This window comes from Physeter macrocephalus, chromosome 4 (genome assembly GCF_002837175.3).
Source record: "Physeter macrocephalus isolate SW-GA chromosome 4, ASM283717v5, whole genome shotgun sequence".
Lineage (NCBI taxonomy): Eukaryota > Metazoa > Chordata > Mammalia > Artiodactyla > Physeteridae > Physeter > Physeter macrocephalus.
In genome coordinates, this window is record NC_041217.1 from 39,263,660 (window position 1) to 39,284,603 (window position 20,944).

The 20,944-nt window shown below is 43.3% G+C and overlaps 2 protein-coding genes across 9 annotated transcripts in view; both read left to right on the plus strand.

Annotated features, from left to right (window-relative positions):
- Positions 1-4,806, plus strand: part of SLC41A1 (solute carrier family 41 member 1) — a 29,782-nt gene extending 24,976 nt beyond the window's left edge. The window contains exon 11 of the mRNA XM_055084130.1: positions 4,460-4,806. Within this exon, the coding sequence (XP_054940105.1) occupies positions 4,460-4,573 (114 nt within the window). The 3' untranslated portion in view covers positions 4,574-4,806. The remainder of the gene's footprint in view (positions 1-4,459) is intronic.
- Positions 4,807-8,859: 4,053 nt separating this feature from the next.
- RAB29 (RAB29, member RAS oncogene family) lies at positions 8,860-14,033 on the plus strand. 8 transcript variants are annotated; one of them, XM_007114003.4, is made up of 6 exons: positions 8,860-9,263; positions 9,540-9,789; positions 11,740-11,811; positions 12,735-12,916; positions 13,191-13,312; positions 13,596-14,033. In XM_007114003.4, exons 2-6 carry the CDS (start codon positions 9,666-9,668, stop codon positions 13,705-13,707), a joined length of 612 nt encoding a protein of 203 aa, XP_007114065.1. In that variant the 5' UTR covers positions 8,860-9,263; positions 9,540-9,665; the 3' UTR covers positions 13,708-14,033. The 8 variants fall into 8 exon arrangements, with proteins under 8 accessions (XP_007114065.1, XP_007114064.1, XP_028344333.1 ...); XM_007114002.4 differs by having other exon boundaries at positions 8,860-9,235; XM_028488532.2 differs by having other exon boundaries at positions 8,860-9,235; positions 9,545-9,789.
- Positions 14,034-20,944: the final 6,911 nt, after the last annotated feature.

Here is a 20,944-nt window from a genome sequence, read left to right on the forward strand (position 1 = left end):
ATTGCTGCAAAATGATAATTGTCTACAGAAATAGACAATATCTGCCAGTGGACATTTAAAAACAAGCCTCCCAGGCGCCAGCCTATCCCTGATGATATTTTTGCAACATAATTACAGGCAACACCACCAACCCTGAGATCAGTCAGCTGACAGTCTCCTGAAATCCCGCTGTCTCCAGCTAAAATTCAGTAACTGGACAATGCACAGTATAGTGCTGTTTACCGCATTATATTTATTACATTATCTAAAGATAAAATATTTTACTATGACTCCCCAAAAAATATATGGCTTGATAAAAAAAATTTTTTTTAAGCTAGTAAGAAAACCAATTGCAGGGAGTTCCCTGGTGGCCTAGCGGTTAGGATTCCCAGCTTTCACTGCTGTGGCCCGGGTTCAGTCCCTGGTCGGGGAACTGAGATCCCGCAAGCTGCGCAGCGTGGCCAAAAAAATCAAAAAAACAGAAACAAAATGCAGGAATGTGAGAACCGGTTGGCCAGAGAGAAGAAAAATCCTAAACATAATTTGAAAGACTTTATGGCTATATTCATTTTAGTTAGGTTGGGTTGACTGATATTGTCTAGTTATTGGTGTTTTCTTTTAAAAAGTTAAATGAAAATAATCCCAAGTAAGTAAATATTATGTCATATTCAGAGCATGGTATAAGTTCCTCATTTTGAACATACTAGAACAAATTTCTTATTTTGAACATTACAGAAATTATTTTCTCTTAGCTCCTATCAAAGAAATGTTGAACAAGTAGATAGAAAACCTTGCTTTAAGGGAGCTCCAGATTGTGACCTGCCTGCCTGGGACACCCACATGTTTATCCATCCTTGACTCTGCACAGACTGTCACATGTGTGACTTTCAAGTACATTACCTAAGTTGTTGACTACCTCACAAATTACTCAGAAATCAAGTATGTATCTGGTTTTTAGGAGTTAGAAATCTGTGGGAAAAGTAACTAAGTCAAATATGAAATATTAACTAAGATTACCAGGCCAAAAATCAAACCAGCCTTCGATACAGTTTCAGGAAGGTGCAGGGGAGAGATGTCACCATTGCCTGAGGTATTCTCAGGGGACACAATCCCAAGCCTGGAACACAGCCACTGATCTTCTCCCTTGGGATTCCCATGCTATGGAGGACGGAACAGCACATCACGTGCCCACCTAGGCTTCTACATTCTCTATCTTTTGCTTTGCTTAGCATCCAGGTTATCTTTTTCCTGTGTCAGGGTCAAAGATGGTGGCCAGAACCCTCTGGGATACCCCAGGGCATCACTAGAATTCTCCTACTCCTCCAATGAGGCACAACTGCCAGCTGCCTTCTCCAATCAAGGCAGATTCTTATTTTTTGAGCTCAATGAGTGAGAGTCATCATGTCCACTTTTGGAATGAGGCAGCTCTTGGAAAACATGCTGAGGATGCTATACTCTTCTTCTGAGAAGTCACCCTGCTTTCCTCACACAGCTTAATTTTAAATATAATAACAAGCACAAGCTTTAGAGGTAGACATAGGTTTGAATCCCAGCCTTCTCAGCTCTTTTGATCCCCAGTTGTCCCTTCTGTAGAACGGGACAGCAATGCCTTCCCTGTGGGGCTGTTGAGCACACAGAAGTTTCAATAAACAGAAGCTTTTATTAGTATTATACATTGTTGATGAAAACGAGAAGAGAAATACTCAGAATACAGAGTTTGGGATGATACGAAGGAAGTACTGAATTGAGAAGTTAATAGACCCAGACCCACCCTGGATTCTGCTCGTTAGTGCCGTGGGTGCAGTTGAAGTTGGACAAAGTTGTGCAGTGTGGCGGACCAGCCAGGTTCATAGGTCTCCGTTGGGTTAAGTGCGCTGTGACCCTGACCCGGCTTCATCTTCAGTGGCCCGAAAACTCAATCCCATCCAGAAGTCATCTGAGGGAGGCTGACTTAGGCCCACAAACTCGCAGAGGCCTGTGCATAAGACCAGATGGTCAGTGGGCCTGACACACATGTAATTCTGACCAGCACATTCCCTCCCTGGAAGGAAGCTACCCAGGAAAAAGGTGATCAGAAGGTACTCAGAGAGTCGGGAATCTTAACAGAGAAGTTTGTTTTATAACTTGAAAATATAATGGTGTCAGGCCTTGTTAGTCAGCTGCAGATTCTCCACAATAGGGACATCTGACAGCCAGCCAGATATTCCCTTAAGACTAAGGTGTCTGCCAGCCAGATATTCCCTTAAGACTAAGGTGTCTGCCAGCCAGATATTCCCTTAAGACTAAGGTGTCTGCCAGCCAGATATTCCCTTAAGACTAAGGTGTCTGCCAGCCAGAAGTCAGAGATGTGTAGCCACTCTTCTCCTCTCAATGTCTCCTTTCTTTACTTCTAAGACTGATCAACTTCCCTTCAGATCAACACACTTCTTCTTTAGATATGTTTATACTCCAATCAATCTAGTCTTCTGCCTAGGAACCTCTCATTACATGTTGATTTTAGAGTTTAACACAGTATTTCCAAGTTCTTGGTGGAGGGTGGGGGGTTGTCAGTGGGTAACTAAGGGTGGCCTATGGGTACAATAGTCTCTGCCTCGCTCCCCTCTTACAGAGCCGAAAGGTCATAGAAAATTGGAATCACCTGTGTTAGAAGGGCATGCCTTCATTATACAGATGCGACTTTCTCAGTGACACGTTGACAGTTGGGGCCACACACTCAGTTCTTTAAACCAAAAATTCTCCTCTACCCCTTTTCCTATCTTCTTTCCCTGGTTTTATTTGGAGTGGATGTGGGGGGCTATCCATGGAAGAAGGCAAATGTGGCAACAAAAGTAGTAAAAACTAGGGTATAATGTTTTCCCTGGATACTCCCAGGCTCAAAGCTAGCTGCAGACTCTTGGGTACAAGCCCACAGAGGAGTGATTGACACGTTGCCCTTTGAGCCCACCAGCCTCTCTCTAGAGGGTTTCCTAGGGCACCTTGCTGCGGAAACTTCTGGCCGAATGCTTAGCTGGGTCACAGGCATTCCTGTGCTTCTGCTTCCTGTGCCCAAAGCAATCACCAAAAAGTTATGATTACTTAAGTGAATCTGGAGTTTGGGGCTTAGGGACAGCTGCAGCCCCATGGCCTGACCCTTCTCTGGGTCCATCCCTCTCATCCGTGCTCCTGGGCCACTTGCTGTATCACTTCAGTCTCCATTTCATGTTACAAAGCATTTTTCCACTTTCTTCCTTCCTAGCACAGGGGTGGAGGCTATGGAGACTATATAAACTTTCTCTTCTTTTTTTTTTTTTTTTGCCGTGCAGTGCAGCTTGCAGGATCTCTTAGTTCCCCAACCAGGGACTGAACACAGGCCACAGCAGTGAGAGTGCCAAGTCCTAACCACTGGATCACCAGGGAATTCCCTAAACTCTTTCTCTTCTATTTGAAGTCAAGCTCCCAAGTTCTTAGGCGATTTCCTAGTGCTGGGCCACTTCTTTAATAAATATTTATTGAAATCATATGGTAGTCATCACCAACCTGAAATTAGTGATGTAATAAGCTATACACCACATCCTTTAGGTAGGTCTCTTGCCAAAGACGTTTTTCCAGAATCTAATCTTGAGAAAACAATCAGACAACCCAGAATATGGGTTGACAACCCAGACTCTCTACAATACAACTCTTTAAAAAGAAAGTCAGTGTTATGAAAAGCAAAAAAAAATGCCAAGGGATTATTGTAGATTAAAGCTGTCCAATAGAACTGTCAGTGATAAGGAAAACAGTCCATGTCTGAGCTGTTCAATATAGTAGCCACTATTACATGTGGCAACTGAGCACTTGAAATGTGGCCAGCGTGACTGATGAGCCGATTTTAAATTTATTTAATTTCAATTAATTTGAATATAAATAACCACACATGGCTACTGGCTCCTGTATTGGATACAGCATAGTTCTACATTAAAAAAAGACTAAAGAAACAAAACAACCAAATGCAATGCATGAACTTTTATTGTATCCTGGATCAGAGGGGGGGAAATGAGAAAAAGATATTTCAAGGGATATAGATAAATGTAAATTTTTTATGATATTATTGAGCTAAAGTTAATTTTTTTAGGTGTGATAATGGTAATGGTATTGTTACTGAGTCCGAGCTCCTACTGTCCGCCGCGCAACAGGCCAATAAATGGAGAGCTGAGTTCTTGGGGCAAGGAATAGTGACTTTATCTGGAAAGCCAGATGACCAAGAAGATGATGGACTAGTGTTCTAAAGAACCATCTTACCCTAGTTAGAATTCAGGCTTCTTTTATACTAAAAGGGAAAGTGGTGTGGTTGGTTGTTGTAAATGTCTTGGTGTTGGTGATGTAATCCTTTGTGCTTGCAGCTGTCCACATAGGTCAGATCACCATGTTTCTATAAACCTCCAACAGGACAAATGTTATTCTCTGTTCTGCAACTTTTTAACTCTATATGAATGGAAAAGTGTTATACTTACTTTTAAAGGCCAGAGCCTGGACTTCCCTGGTGGCAGAAGTGGTTAAGAATCTGCCTGCCAATGCAGGGGACACGGGTTCAAGCCCTGGTCCAGGAAGATCCCACATGCCACGGAGCAACTAAGCCCGTGCGCCACAACTACAGAGCCTGTGCTCTAGAGCCCGCGAGCCACAACTATTGAGCCCACGTGCCACAACTACTGAAGCCCGTGTGCCTAGAGCCCGTGCTGTGCAACAAGAGAAGCCACTGCAGTGAGAAGCCCACGCACCACAACGAAGAGTAGCCCCCGCTCACCACAACTAGAGAAAGCCCGCGCGCAGCAACAAAGACCCAATGCAGCCAAAAATAAAATAAATAAATTTATTTATTTTAAAAATAAATAAATAAAGGTCTGAGCCTTGAGAATGCACTATCCTGTATATTTCAGGTGATAGGCAACATTCTTAACTTACAGCAAAAGTAACAGAATACAAAGGTTAAAGTAAAAGAAACAGATCTAATATGGAGTCAGGTTTGTTCTTCCCTATTACAGTATTTTGGTTTTATAGGAGAATTTAATTATTAGGGCCTGTGTACTAAAGTATTTAGGGGTGAAGTGTGTGCTACTTACTTTCAAAAGGTTTGATATGTATACACAAAGAGACAAAGCAGATGAGGCAAAATGTCAGGAATTGAAAATCCAGCTTTAGGACATACTGATATACATTATACTCTTCTTTTAACATTTCTATGCGTTTGAAATTTAAAAAAAAAAAAGTGGGAAGTAAAAAGGAGAGAGGCAGGCACCAACTGGAAGTGTGATAGTAACAGAGCAAGGCTGACTCCTTTCCCAGCTTCCAAAAAGCTGTGTTCCAAACATGTACATGTAAATCTGTTGTTGGCACTCTGAATGTGCTTTCCCTCTCTCTTATTTATGACTGTCTATCTGGGAGACTGCAGCTTACCATCGAAGAAATACAATACCCCTACCCCCACCAAAGGAATTGTCGCTCCTTTTATAGAAACTCTGTGACTTGGGGGGATACCAGGAACTTGCTAATCTTCCCTCGTAAATCCTCACTCTTCACACTTCTGATTTGGCAAACTTAAAGTAGCTCCTCTTACAGACAACCAGGGCCCCAGGGCCCAAGCCAAAATTTTGTATTTGAAATGCTTGTTTACTTTGCAATGTACTGTTTGCATATAAGTTAAATAATTTTAAATTGGTCACACAGTTAAAGGACCACAGATCAAACCGATTGTAAATGCTCCAGGTGATGAATAAGGGCTGCAATAATAAGGGAAATATTCCTAAATCGGTTGATGCATAAGTCAGGCTTTAAAAGCATCATTTCTCAAAGTGGGATCTGGTCTGGGTATCACCTTAGTACTTGACAAAAAGGCAGATTCCCCTGGGTCCTACCACAGCCCTGCAGAGTCAGAATGTTCATATTTAATAAGCATCCCCAAGTAATTCTTAGGCACACTAAAGTTTGAGAACCCAAAGTATGGTAAGATTTAGGTGTGTGAAAAGAAGCCTGAAGGGTATTCTGATAGGTGAAGCACCCTGAGCGAAGATACAAAGTCAAAAATGAAATAGGGCTTTTAAAGAGCAGAAGGAACATCACCTTTTGGAGGGGGAAGATTCCCGTCTGAGATCAGGTGAGATAGAGTTGTTAGGTAGGATGGGGCTTTGGACACCAATTCAGGAAGGTTGGACAATTTGTGGATAATTGGTAGACAATGAAAGAACAATGATGTTTTAGGAAAATCATCCTGGCTGGTTGTGCAGGATGCACTGAAGATTTTAAAAAACTAAAATCAGGGAGATCAATAAACAGGTTTCTGAAGATGATCCAGGTGTGAATAATGAAAGCCTGAACGTGAAAGTGGCACTGGTTACAAAGCATAAAGGATGGGTGGGAGAAATGTCTTTGAAGGAAGGATCAGTAGGATGTGGTGACTGACTTTTTAAAAGGGAGGGGCTGTAGAGGAATGTGTATAAGAGGAAATATTAATAATGCTCACTACTACACACTACTATATACAAAATAGATAATTGGGCTTCCCTGGTGGCGCAGTGGTTGAGAGTCCGCCTGCCGATGCAGGGGACACGGGTTCGTGCCCTGGTCCAGGAAGATCCCACATGCCGTGGAGCGGCTGGGCCCGTGAGCCATGGCCGCTGAGCCTGCACGTCCGGAGCCTGTGCTCCGCAACGGGAGAGGCCACAACAGTGAGAGGCCCGCGTACCACAAAAAAAAAAAAAAAAAAAAGATAACTAATAAGGACCTACTGTATAGCACAAGGAACTCTACTCAATACTCTGTAATGACCTATATGGGAAAAGAATCTAAAAAAGAGTAGATATGTGTATATGTATAACTGATTCACTTTGCTGTGCACCTGAAACTAACACAACACTGTAAATCAACTATACTCCAATAAAAAAAATTTTTTAATGCTCAAGGTCTACAAACAAAAACAAAAACCTAATAACATAGTTTAAAATTGGCTAAGGAGTTGAATAGATATTTCTCCAAAGAAGACATACAAATGGCCAAAAAATATGTCAAAAAACGTTCAGTGTCACTAATCATCAGGGAAATACAAATCAAAACCACAATGAGATATCACTTCACACCTGTCAGGATGGCTATATTAAAAAAAAAAAGACAAGTGTTGGCGAGGATGTGGAGAAATTGGAACCCTTGTACACTGTTGGTTGGAATGCAAAATGTTGCAGCCACTATGGAAAACAGTATGAAGTTTCCTCAAAAAACTAAAAATAGAACTATCATATGATCCAACAATCCTATTTCTGGGAATTTATCCAAGAGAATTGAAATCAGGATCTCAAAGAGATATTGGCACTCCCATGTTCATTGCAGCACTATTTACAATAGCCAGGATAAGGAAGCAACCTAAATGTCCAACAAATGATGAGTTTAAAAAGTAGTATATGCATACAATAGAATATTATTCAGCCATTACAAAGAAGGAAATTCTGCAATAAGCGACAACATAGATGAATCTTAAAGACATTATGCTAAGTGTAATACCCAAGTCACAGAAAGACAACTACTGCATGATTCCACTCATACGAGGTATCTAAAATAGTCAAATTTATAGAGTCAAAGAGTGGAAAAACTAGTGGTTGCTAAGAGCTGGGGGGAGGGGGAAATGGTGAGTTACTAAACAATGGGCTTAAGGTTCAGTTAAGCAAGATGAATAAGTTCTAGAGATCTGCTGTACAACACTGTATCTCTATTGCACACTTAGAATTTTGTATTTTTTGTATTGTATTGAATACTTTAAAACTTAAGAGGTAGATCTCATGTTAAGTGTTCCTACCACAATAAAATAAAAATGTTCAGGTCTGAAGCCTGAGTGAGAGGAAGAAATGATGAGGCCAGTGACAGAAATAGCTGATTTTGTGGTGATGCAGTGAGAGGGAGGCTCTGGCAGGACAGCCAAATGGAGGCACCTTTATAGCAGTTGAACAGAACTGATTGGAGATAAAGATATAAACAAAATTTAGACAAAGAGAAATTTGAAGCCAAGGCAATTCACTCAAGTAAAAAGTTTAAAGAATGATCAGCCCAGGGACCAAGACTCAAGCCTTAGGAAATTCTTAGGGAGTGATGGGATGGAAGGAAACCATGAAAGAAAAAGGCGATCCTCAGAGAAGTAGGAGGATAAACAAGAAAAACAGTGTCACAGAAGCCGCGTGAGAAACACATTTCAAGGAGTGGTCAACTATGTTAAAGCCAATGGGAATTGAGAAAAGACCACTGGAAAGGGAACTGAGACATTCGGAAAAGATGAGTAGCCTAGCCTGAACTTCCTTACCTGGGTAACAAATATTTGGGGCTAAATACATTCATTGGGAACCGTGCTGATGTTCTCTCCTCACAGAACGTAAGAGGTAGCCTATCAAGAGATCTAACCAGGGCTGTTTTCCCATTGCCCTGTTGCTTTTTCTTCTATTCCTGGGAAAAGTATAGAAAATGGAACCTATTTTGTTTGCCGTGAAGCTCATGTCCCCTTAACTGCTACCGAAAGGGCAGGCAGGTCAGAAAAGTTACAGGCTAAAAAATTAAACGTATTTGCAAAACTGTAGTTTAATCGTTATTCATGAGCAGCAGCAACAACAGCTGGAGGAGGACTGCCAGTGTACTCCAGTTAGCTTCCAGCCCAAATGATGTGATGACTAGAAATTGTGGAAGTGAGGATGTGGAACCGTCTGTTGTTTTCTGTCTATCTTTACTGCAGTAGCTAGTTGGGTCTTTGGGGAAAAATATAAGAGCTAGCCTTCATCATGTTCACAAGATCCTGGATATGTCCATCCAACTGAAAGAATAGGAAATAGATTTGGAACATGAGGGATGAGGCTTGAGCTTTTATTAGTGGAATAATGTATGGCATCTATGGAATAATTTTTAATCTTAGCTCCATAAAACTTTTAAAGATAGTGAGAAATCTATCTGGGGACGGATTTAGGCAGGTGAAATCATGTGGAACAAATCGCTTCTGAGGATCTTTTCTATTCCAGAATTATTTTAAAATAAGATTCAAACGGTTGAAAGGATTTGAAACTTTGCGTAGTTTTTTTTAAAAAGAAAAATAGTGCATTAACTACACTTCCCAGGAGGCCAGGCGGGCGAGTCTCCTCACTCGGCTACTTCTCTTCACCGCGAGGTAAGCTGGGAAATGTAGTGCTCCAAGCAAAACGCTGCACGTGACGCACGCGAAGGAAGGCGAGAGAGACTACGCCGCCTGGTGCGGTACGGGGTCCGGGGAGTGTTGGTGTGAACCTCTTTTTCCCCAGAATTTGGTTTGTGCACTGCGGGGAGGGCCCCCATCTTTTCCCTGACCGTGAAATGAGCTGGCCCGGGTTCATTTGCCCACCGGAGCAGCTCCGGGGAAGTCCCGGTGGGTGAGGCACCGTGGTGCCTCATCCCGTTTCTCGGTAGCCGGGCGGGGAGGGGGAGAAGATGAGAACAGCCGGGGGCTCGCAGCTTGCGCCCTGCGCCCCACCCAGGCTGCGGCCGCCCGGGGAGGAAGCGCGTATAGGTTGAGTGCGAAGTTTCCTTTTTTGCTTTCTCGTCAGAGAAGCCCCAACGGGCGGTTCGGCGGGAATGCCGAACTTCAGTTTGACCGGGGTCCCGAGCCAAAAGGTTTAAAATAAGTTACTCCCCCCACTTCCCGCCGCCGTATAACGTCCATCCCGCTAGCCATGGGCAGCCGCGATCACCTGTTCAAAGTGCTGGTGGTGGGGGACGCCGCAGTGGGCAAGACATCCTTGGTGCAGCGATATTCCCAGGACAGCTTCAGCAAACACTACAAGTCCACGGTGGGAGGTGAGACGTTGCTGCGGGGGCGGGGTAGACGAGAGGCCGGGATCACGGGACTTGAGCCGTGGACTCAAGTGGGGTGGAGAACGGGGGATTTGGTGTCTTTGGGTCCTTCCCCGGGCCTGGAAATAGGTGTCTGGGATCCTGAAGGGAGGCATGCTGGTGTTTGATTTGCTTGCCTCTCTTGGGTTTCCCCCAATTAAGTTTTCCCAGCCTGAGCTGATTGTCTGGAAAGAGAGCAAAGCTGTGACGATGGGAAATGGGGGCGGGTGGATGAGAAAATGAGCAATTGCAGCGTTTAGCTAGGGAACTCAAGTCTCCTCCTGCAGCCTTCCTAGCGGTCACAGGCAAATCTCTGCGATCAGCAGAATCAGCTGAGACCCTCTGGAGCGCCTGGTTAGGTACCAGCTGGGGCTGTTGTCCTGCCTCTCACGGGAGTTACAGACAGCTGTTGAAGGAACAGAAAGGTGTTTAACCTGGCCTCATGGAGCCTAGCTTTGTTATGGAAATACCTGCATGGGAGGGCCCCTTGGCCACACAGTCAGATGCTTATCAGGGCTGAGGAGCTGTGTGTTTTTTGTCCATTGATTGCTTAAATAAAGACTAGGAATTCTTCCTAGTGTAAAATATGCCACTTTTCTGACCTATCTTCCCCCCACACACACACCTTTTTCTCTCAAACTGGGGAGGTGAGGGAGGCAGGGAAGACCAAGAGTTAGTTAATTTCTTTCCAGGTTTGGCCTTTGGACTCAACTGTCTTTTCAGAAGTAGAAAAATGCCTTCTAATTAGAAGTTTAGATGGTAAGAGCTGGTGAAGAGGGAAAGTAACAAACATTTATTTACCTCCATCAAAAGAACTTTTGTTAAGGAAAAAAAAATTGTAGTAATGTAAATTTTGAAAATGTGTGCTAGTGTTCATTCTGGAATTTTTAAAAATTAACATGCATTTACATTGCAGTTAAAAACACCTTCCTTAAGAACATTCATCAAAATTAAGCGTTTAAAGTTTCAAACAAACAAACAAACAAAAGTTTCAAAGATTGTTTCCTGACCATTCTGCCCTACACTGCTCAATAATATGAGGGTCCCTATTTCATGGATTTGGTTTAAAAGTATCCCACTAATTTTAGCAATTGCTGTAGTTTTCCTTTAGTAGAGAATATAATTGACTGGCTAATTTTTCTTCAATGTTTATTCTTAATTTCCCCTAACTTTTATTTCTGTCATAGATGTGGAGAAATGTATTTCCAAATCTCAGAAATTATCCTGTTTCTGTCCTTATCAAAAGCTCTCTTCCCCGCCCCCGGCCTTAACTCATGGACTCTCAGCATCTACAGATGTGGCAGTAGATTCCAGCACAGCTCTTAAGCATCATCCATGGAGTATCTTCTTCCTGGTGAATGCTCTGGGACCTTTCACTCTATCCCATTCCTGCCCAAGATAATTCCTACAGCCTTATGGAGAATGTAGAATTCCCTGAGGGTGTGTTTTTCTCATAATACAATTGGACTAGAAACCAACACTGAAATGTGGAAGATGCAAAAGCCAACCCACTTACCTCATTTCCCTCTTCTACCCCATCATCTCTTCCCTGAGAAAACCCCCTAAATCTCCCGGAAACTGTTTAACCTGAGATTAGGAGTTGTTTTTATAATTACTCCCATCCTCCTATCCCCAGCCTTAGAGACAAGTAGGAGCAAATACATTGGTTTGACAAGAGAGTAAAAGCTGGAGATGCCTTCGGAGATGCATGTGAATTACCTGTCCCACACTTAATACATGAGTGTGGGCTCATCTCAGTCCATTGAGGGCTTAAAAATAACCAAACAAATAAATAATGAATGCATGAATGGGATTGGAGTTGTGTGTCTCTAGGGTTGTAATTGCATATTTGATATGACTTTGTGGATTTTTTAAGGTAAATTTAATTCAAGTATATTATACATATATTTTCAGTGGATTTTGCTCTGAAGGTTCTCCAGTGGTCTGACTCAGAGATGGTGCGCCTCCAGCTGTGGGATATTGCAGGTAGGATGGATAAGACTGGACAAGAACAAGGAAGACATTTTGGTTTAACTAACAAGCTCTCAGAGAAAAAGTGGGACAGGGAAACCAGAAGTTTTTTCCTGAAGCTGGAATGATTGAACTGCTCTGAGGACATATAAGCTGAATAGATGTAGAGCTTTTGTAGATGTTTTCTGTAGATGTTTTGCCCTAAATAAATGTAGAGCAGTCTCTGTGTGGGTGGAGGGGCTGGCAAAGTAGTGAACTGGCCAGACGGTAGGTAGATGCTCCCACAGCAGGGGGAGGGGTGCTCTTTCTAGGTTTTCAGCTGACCTTGGTGAGAAACAAGAAAAGAGAAGACAATAATAGTAATAGCTAATCCTTATTTATTATGTGCCAAGCACTTTTCTGGGCTTTTTTTTTTTTTTTTTTTTTTTTTTTTTTGCGGTACACGGGCCTCTCACCGCTGTGGCCTCTCCCGTTGCGGAGCACAGGCTCTGGACGCGCAGGCTCAGTGACCATGGCTCACGGGCCCAGCCGCTCCGCAGCATGTGGGATCCTCCCGGACCAGGGCACGAACCCGCATCCCCTGCATCGGCAGGCGGACTCCCAACCACTGCGCCACCAGGGAAGCCCTTCTGAGCATTTTAGATTCACTGACTCATTAGTCCTTACAACTATCCTATGATAAAAAGCTACTGCTTGTTTCCCCACTTTACAGATGTGCAATCTGAAGCACCGAAAGCTTGACTTGTCTAAAGTCACACAGATAGTAAATGACAGAGCAGGGATTTGGAATTGGGTGATCTGAGCGCAGAATCTGGACTCACCCACTACGCATACTGCCCTCTTTCCCACAATGAAGATGGAAAGGGCAGGGTGTCATGGAGGGTTCCAAGGCTGGCTCTCAGGATCATCTTCTCAAGAACCGTCTCCTTTCTTCCCAGGGCAGGAGCGCTTCACCTCTATGACCCGACTTTACTATCGGGATGCCTCTGCCTGTGTTATTATGTTTGATGTTACCAACGCCACTACCTTCAGCAACAGCCAAAGATGGAAACAGGACCTGGACAGCAAGCTCACACTACCTAATGGAGAGCCGGTGCCCTGCCTGCTCTTAGCCAACAAGGTATGTCGTCGATCTTGGAAAATGGCCCCTGGCCTTAATCCGTGGTCAGAGAGTAAGCGTGTCTAAAATGCACTCTGTTTGTGGGTATCCACTTGCCCTTCTCTACCTCCTTTCAAGAGATGTTGAGACTTTCTTTGGGAAGAATGTCGGCTGTAGATTTCAGATGCTGCTGTTCTAGCCATGGGTGGAACCGTTTTAAATCCACACGTATCTGAGCAATGTTTCTATTCCCAGGAAGTTTATGGTGTTGCCTTTTATTTATTTTCTTTGCCAGTGTGATCTGTCCCCTTGGGCAGTGAGCCGAGACCAGGTTGACCGGTTCAGTAAAGAGAATGGTTTCACAGGTTGGACAGAAACATCAGTCAAGGAGAACAAAAATGTTAATGAGGCCATGAGGTGAGTAGCTCATGCTGCTCTGGGGATAGGCACGCAGATTTACCCATCTTCCACTGCAGCCCCTTGGACCTTCTTTCCTTGTTTCTGAGCAAACAAGAACAGACTGAGCCACTGGAATGCCAGCTCCTGAAGGTCAGGGATGCTGTCTTCTCTCCTGAGATAATTGGGGACAAAGGGGCATTTAAACCATGTGGCTTTACTGAATGCCATCTGGTGACAAGACAGACAATATCTCCCGTTTCTCCATCCAGCTTCTCAGGCTTGTTTTTTATTTGTTTTTTAGAGTCCTCATTGAAAAGATGATGAGCAATTCCAGAGAAGATATGTCTTTGTCCACCCAAGGGAACTACATCAACCTGCAGACCAAGCCCTCTTCCAGCTGGGCCTGCTGCTAGTAGCGTTTGGCTTGTTTTCCCTCCCAGTTCTAGGAGATCCTTCTCTTCCCTTTGGTTGCCCACCCAGCAGTTTTACTAAGTACATTTGAACTGTCTACTGCTGACTGTCCAGTAAGGAGGGCCATCATCACTAAGAAAAGACACGTGGGACCCATGGGCGTTGCTGCTGCCTTTCCTGCAAGTTGCCTGTCATTTGCTGCTGGCTCACAGGGCCCAGTCAGTGCCTTCTGTCCAAAAAAGATCATCTCATCTCTCAATTTGTGATCTGGGATTTCGTGGGAAGGATTAGAAATCAGCATCTGTGTTTTACAGATCATAATTCTCACCTACTTTTGAGCATATTTTTCCATTTGATGTATATTGATATCTCAGTCTGATAGGACTTCAGATTGCAAGGAAAATGAGATCAAAGGTTATTTCCCAAATTCCTTGTTGATCATTACTTTCAGATTCTTTCTGTCTTGGACTTTGAATTTAAACACCTGATTCTGAGATACAGGAGAAGTGGGGCTGGATATCTATGGGTTTAGGGCTACTGGAGGTAAACCAAAAGTCACTATTTTTTTAAGCTTCTCAAGTCATATTAGCTTTCTTTTGTCTCGGTTTTAAGAATAGTTAAGCTTGGCTTCCCTGGTGGCGCAGTGGTTGCGCGTCCGCCTGCCGATGCAGGGGAACCGGGTTCGCGCCCCGTCCTGGGAGGATCCCACATGCCGCGGAGCGGCTGGGCCCGTGAGCCGTGGCCGCTGAGCCTGCGCGTCCGGAGCCTGTGCTCCGCAACGGGAGAGGCCGCAGCAGAGGAAGGCCCGCATACCACAAAAAAAAAAAAAAAAAGAATAGTTAAGCTTTTAAGTGATCTGTCTTTGGTTAGAGCGATTCTTTCCCCCCAAAATTAATTCTCACTTTAAGGTTTTCTAGTGTCTCTCTCCCAGTGGGATGGGGACAGGGTTTGCAGGTTGATGTCTTGCCACGTAATGCTGCAAGTGCCATCAGTTGGCCGTGGAACCCTGAACTAGGTCTGTTCGTCACAGCTCTGGGAGTCTGAATGGAAGAAGAGGGTCAGGTTAACAGAACAAAATCCTATGAGGCAACTTGCTTATGAGCACTTTGGGTGGCTAGCACTTAACAGCCATAGAAAATAAATATTATGTATAGACCTTTGCCTGGGGGTGGAGACTAGATAGACAGAAAATCATTAGGTAATTTAAGTGCTAAATTGGGTAGAGTTTTTAGTATCAAATCACTTCTAGACAGCTTAATTTGTTAAATTCTCACAGGATGGTGATTTATAACCTGCCCAAAGTTATGAATATTCTTAGTGAGCTCAGGCTTAGAGGTCTTTGAGAGACACTTACCTAAATAAGTGTTCTAAGTCAGTGGTTCCCAAATCTGACTAATGAGAACCACCTGGGAAGTTTGTTTAACGATTTTAAAATAAAATGTTTTAAGATTTCTGTTTCCCAACCTCAAACCTACTGAACCAAAATGTCCAGGGATGAAGCTTGGGGATTTGTTGTTGTTGTTTTTCAGAGTTTTTCAGGCAATTCTGATCAGCCCGGTTTGGAAACCCTTGCTGGAGAACGTGGTAAAGATGCAGAGACCCAGGCTTTCCCTGGGCTTCTGTAGGCTCTGTTAATTCTCCAGGTGATTTTGACACACACCAGACTTTGAAAAACACTGTCCTAAGAGAGATCAGAGGCCAAATATCAGAGCCTTCGGTGGTTTGTTTGTTTTTAATGCCAATTGTTATAAATTTTGCACAATCTTCTGAGACCTTCAGGTTCTCTTTTGTATTACTTTTTCCAGGTAGGGTTTTTATTACAGTGATTCTGAAAATAATAGTGGAATAACAAGTTATCTGTTAAAATAAAATTGATTTTTATTCACTGGTTTGAACCCCTGAAAAATCACAAATAAATGGGAAATAAGTATTGTATTGATGGTAGTTATTGGCCTTCAATGTGACTTTGTTATTTTATACTGATAGAGTATTGTGGAAATGGAGACTTTATTTTTTAAATACCTTCTTTAAAAATGAAGGTAAATGTTATTCTGTTTATCTGTTAATTTACCAGTACTGATTGCCTCATTCCAATTCAGTACTTGATGTAACTTCTCAAATACTGCATTGGTGACCATTTTAAAAAACTTGAATATGCTTTCTTTTCCCACTTGCTGACTCAGGATATTCCTGCCTTTTCAAGCATTGCTAGAGGCTGGCCTCCCAGCCCTTCTGGATTTTCTCTCCCAGTTGATCAACGTAATGGCCCTGAAACTAATTAAAGAAGAAAGTGAAATATAATTTCTCTTTATGTCTCTATCTATAAAGAAAAGGGAAAGCAATTAAGATAAGGAAGAAGAAAATATTTACATGGTTAGAAATGTGATTATCCTAAAAATAATTAGATCCTATCATTTGGATGCTACCTCTTGGGTAAAAATTGTTTGGAACATGATATCATTGTAGCCCTTCCCTAGAGAAATTTCCATATTTGAAACAAGATGCCCCTTCAATCATCCAGCTGGTCTGTGGCCAAAGAGAAAACATAAGCATTCCCTGCAGACTGTTCTTAGAGACCCAAGGAAGGGCTGAGAACAGAGCTGTGGGATTGTGACTGCCCTGGCTTGCAACTTTGAACAGAATAGCTGAGTGATCAAACAAGCCAGGAAAGGAACCCTAAGTCAAGGAAGGCCCCTCAGCATAAGTGATGGTGTGCTGTTTTGTACTGCTAATGAGCCGGAATCGCTCCAAGATGCTGTTACTCACTTTCCTTTCCTATTGCTAGGGAATATTTGGGTTCCTTATTTTTCCCTCTTATCTCCAGATTTAACTGTTTTCTTTAGGTGGTCTGTCTTCTGTCCTCAGGACACTGTCCCATCTAACAGGAGGCTCTTCCTGCCTGTCGTCCTTTTGTAGGCAGTGGCCTGCTTTTGACATGATCTAAGGCCATGGTTAGAAGATGTAAAACTCTCCATGGTAGGTATTCTGTAAAATCTAGTGACTAGATTACTCAGGGAAATAAACCTCAGTGCCCTTTTCTCCTTCACCCCGCTTGGTTCACTATGTATAGGAAGAGGCCTCAGCTGTGTACATGACTCATTTATTAAAACCAAATAACCCCCAAAGCTGCAAGTTGGAATGGATAGGAAGCCACTAGAAAATGTGCATTGGGGACTTCCCTGGTGGTGCAGTGGTTAAGAATCCGCCTGCCAGTGCAGGGGACACGGGTTCGATCCCTGGTCTGGGAAGATCCCACATACCGCGGAGCAACTAAGCCCATGCGCCACAACTACTGAGCCTGCGCTCTAGAGCCCACAAGCCACAACTACTGAAGCCCGCGTGCCCTAGCGCCTGCGTGCCGCAACTACTGAGCCTGTGTGCTGCAACTCTGAAGCTCGCGTACCTAGAGCCTGTGCTCTGCAACAAGAGAAGCCACTGCAATGAGAATTCCGTGCACCACAATGAAGAGTAGCCCCCACTCGCCACAACTAGAGAAAGCCCACGCACAGCAATGAAGACCCAACGCAGCCAAAAACAATGATTAAAAAAATGTGCATTGGAAAGAACTCTACATGTATTTTTGATTCAGCCATAAATACCAGAGACTTGAGAATATATCTACATATGACCTTTGTTGTTGTTAGAAAACCCTGCCTTCTCTTTGGCTTTCAAGCATAATCTGAATTCTGTTCAGTTTTATCTGCAGAGTTTCAGTATAATACTGGTATTGCTCTGTTTAAGGTTCTCCAGGGAAACAGAACTAATAAGATAGATATATGTATATATGTATGTGTGTGTGTGTGTGTGTGTGTGTGTGTGTGTGTGTGTATGTAAAGGGATTTATTACAAGAATTTGGCTCGTGATTATGGAGGCTGGCAAATCTAAAACTTATGGAGCTAATGTCCCAGTTAAAGTCCCAAGGCTGGCAGACTGGAAGAGCTGATATTCCAGTTCAAAGGCCACCAGGCAGGAGAATTCTCTCTTACTCAGGACAGGGTGAACGTTTTGTTCTGTTTGGGCCTTCAACTGATTGGATGAGGCCCACCCACGTTAGGGAGAGGAAACTACTTTACTACATCTACCAATTTAAGTGTTAATCTCATCCAAAAACACCCTCACAGAAACACCCAGAATAATGTTTGACCAAGTATCTGGGCACCCCATGGCCCAGTCCAATTGACACACAAAATTAACCATTACTTGCACTTAACAGTACTTTACTATGTGATGGTGCTGTTTTGATAACTTTTCTTCACACTCAACTTTAATTTGATTCACACTCATCTGATTAGGAACTAACTACATATTAATGGGAGTAAAGAAGAGAAAGCAGATAGGAAAGGAAGACGATAAGATAGACATTTTATGATTTATCGTGATATGAGAAGGGCAGCCCAGTAGCACTGGATACCAATATCTGACTTGGTATAAACTCTTCCCTCAGCTCTGTGAGTTGTGTATGCTTCTTACACTATCTTGGAAATAAGACAGCAGATAGTTCTCATTTTATGTTTGAGGGAACAAATATCTCAAAATTTGACTGAAAGGCAGCCGGTTGAATTCGTAATAAAGCCAAGACATAACTGCAAATCTTCAAATTCTCCATCTCCATTCTGTCATTTAGGTTTCTGTGAAGCATTTGACCTGAAAAACCTATTTTAGAAAATAAGCCCAGACATTTAGAGAAACAGAACTGGCCCCTTTGGGGTTTGAAACTCTTAGTTTGTGTTATATAGACTTTGAGACCATGTTCATGTGTGGAATAGAGACATGTGTGCTTAAATCTGGAGCCAAATTAAGTGCAGGTTGAATAGCATGCAGCACAGATATGTCCTGAGATGTTTGACAAGTTCCACTTACTAAGATATGTCACTCAGGTGCAGTGACTGTCATTTAATTTTGAACATCAGCTTTCTTGTTTGCAAATACAGGGATTAAAATTTTTTTATTCTTTTTCATTGTAGTTTATTACAAGATATTGAGTATAGTTCCCTGTGCTACACAGTAGAACCTTGTTTTTTATTTTATATATACAAGTGCAGGGATTTTAACAGCCATTCCATTTTCGACTGTTGTTGTCAGTAGTTGACATCTGAGTGTTTCTGTAAGCCAAATACATATTCTTCTAAGCACTTCACATGGATTATTTTTATTTTCACAATGACCCTATGATTCTACATATATAGACATTTAAGGCACAAAAATTAAAACTGCTCAAGGTTAGACAGCTAGGGAGTGACAAACTGATTTTTTTTTAGGTCAACAACTTTTATTACAACTCACATATTTCATAGAAAAAGGAATGTAGCGTCAGGTCCGGTTGTATGAAAAAGGGTAAAATGCAGGTTTGTCCTGGTTGCTCTATTGACACCCGGAGCAGGCTCTCCGCGACATCAGGCACAGCAGCTGCACTTGTCCGAGGCCCCTTTGCACACGCAGCCCTGGGCACACTTGGCGCAGCCCACGGGGCAGCAGGAGCAGCAGCCAGTGGAGCAGGAGCAGTTGGGGTCCATTTGGAGCCAAGGTGAGGCCGAGGGTCGAAAGCAAGCGGCCCAGAGGCACCTGAGCTGGTGGGAGGCGTTGATTTTTTTAAAATATTACTTCTGTTCTTTTTTTTCAAATATAAATGTATTTATTTATGGCTGCGTTGGGTCCTCGTTGCTGCGCGCGGGCTTTCTCTAGTTGCGGCGAGCAGGGGCTACTCTTCGTTGTGGTGCGCGGGCTTCTCATTGCGGTGGCTTCTCTAGTTGCAGAGCACGGGCTCTAGACACACGGGCTTCAGTAGTTGCAGCACACAGACTCAGTAGTTGCGGCACACAGGCCCTAGGGTGCTTGGGCTTCAGTAGTTGTGGCTCGCGGGCTCTGGAGCACAGGCTCAGTAGCTGTGGCACACGTGCTTAGTTGCTCCGCAGCATGTGGGATCTTCCCGGACCAGGGTACGAACCCGTGTCCCCTGCACTGGCAGGCGGATTCGTAACCACTGCGCCACCAGGGAAGTCCCTGGCAAACTGATTTTTAACCTTAAGCAGTGTGACTCCAGAAACTCCCTTTACTATAATACAATGCCTCCCATTTTGTATGTGTATGTTTTGATGGTGGCATCCTTGAAGTTTTCCCACATAAATATTCAGTAAGGTGGGAACAAAGAGTAATTTATTAAATGGATATACAGGTTTTCAAATACTTTTATGATGAAAAATTTAAATCTACTCATTAAGGAAAATGGAGAAAAGAAGGAAAATCCAAACCACTATAGACCCACAACCCAAACAAAACCTCTATTTACATTTTGATAAATTTGTGTTCAGTCCATTGTTTTTATTTTTATTTTTTTTTAATTTTTTTATTTTTTGCGGTACGCGGGCCTCTCAGTGCTGTGGCCTCTCCCGTTGCGGAGCACAGGCTCCGGACGCACGGGCTCAGCGGCCATGGCTCACGGGCCCAGCCGCTCCACGGCATGTGGGATCTTCCCGGACCGGGGCACGAACCCGTGTCCCCTGCATCGGCAGGCGGACTCTCAACCTCTGCGCCACCAGGGAAGCCCTAGTCCATTGTTTTTAATGCAAAGATTTTTTTGTCATATATTTGTATTTACACTTAAATCATTTCTGATTATATACCTTTTATGAATCCAATATTGCAGTAGGAGTTGTGGGGGATATAGAGATCTATGCCATAGAAGTTCAAAGAAGGAGGGCAAGAAAGGTTTCTTAAAGGGAAGTAGGACAGGAGATGGACACCAATCGAGAAAGAGGTGGGATAGGATTTCAGGTTGGGAAGAAAGGGGGTTTCGAATTTTTACACAGGTTTGAGAAGTAGCCAGTAGACCAAAGGGCTCACGTTGTAGAGCAGTGGGAAATAAGGTTAGAAAGACTGTGGAAAGATTATATAGGTCATTAATTAATTTAAGCAATAGTGGCACACCTACCATGTGCCAGGTACGTTATTAGAAGCACGGGGTGAGGCCTGGGGAAGAGTGTTCAGACTTTATCATGGGAGCTGTAAGGACGTATTGAAAATTTGAGTATAGGAATGCCATGAGTGCTGTGCTTTAGGAAGGTAGCATTGTCTGTTGTATCTACCACAGATTCCAAAAAGAGAAGAGAAGCTGCCACAGTAGTTTAAGCACGAACTGGTGACAAGGGACATGGAGAGTGAAAAGTGAATTTGAGAAATGCAATGAAGAAAGAATCAAGGGGCTTCCCTGGTGGCGCAGTGGTTGCGCGTCCGCCTGCCGT

What these genes read in the sequence shown, in the direction of transcription:
- RAB29 (XM_007114003.4), top strand. Translation starts at nt 9,666, where the DNA reads ATGGGCAGCCGCGATCACCTGTTCAAAGTGCTGGTGGTGGGGGACGCC. An exon ending in CTACAAGTCCACGGTGGGAG is followed by an intron (nt 9,790 to 11,739) that starts GTGAGACGTTGC and finishes ATATATTTTCAG; the next exon opens with TGGATTTTGCTCTGAAGGTT. An exon ending in AATGTTAATGAGGCCATGAG is followed by an intron (nt 13,313 to 13,595) that starts GTGAGTAGCTCA and finishes TTTGTTTTTTAG; the next exon opens with AGTCCTCATTGAAAAGATGA.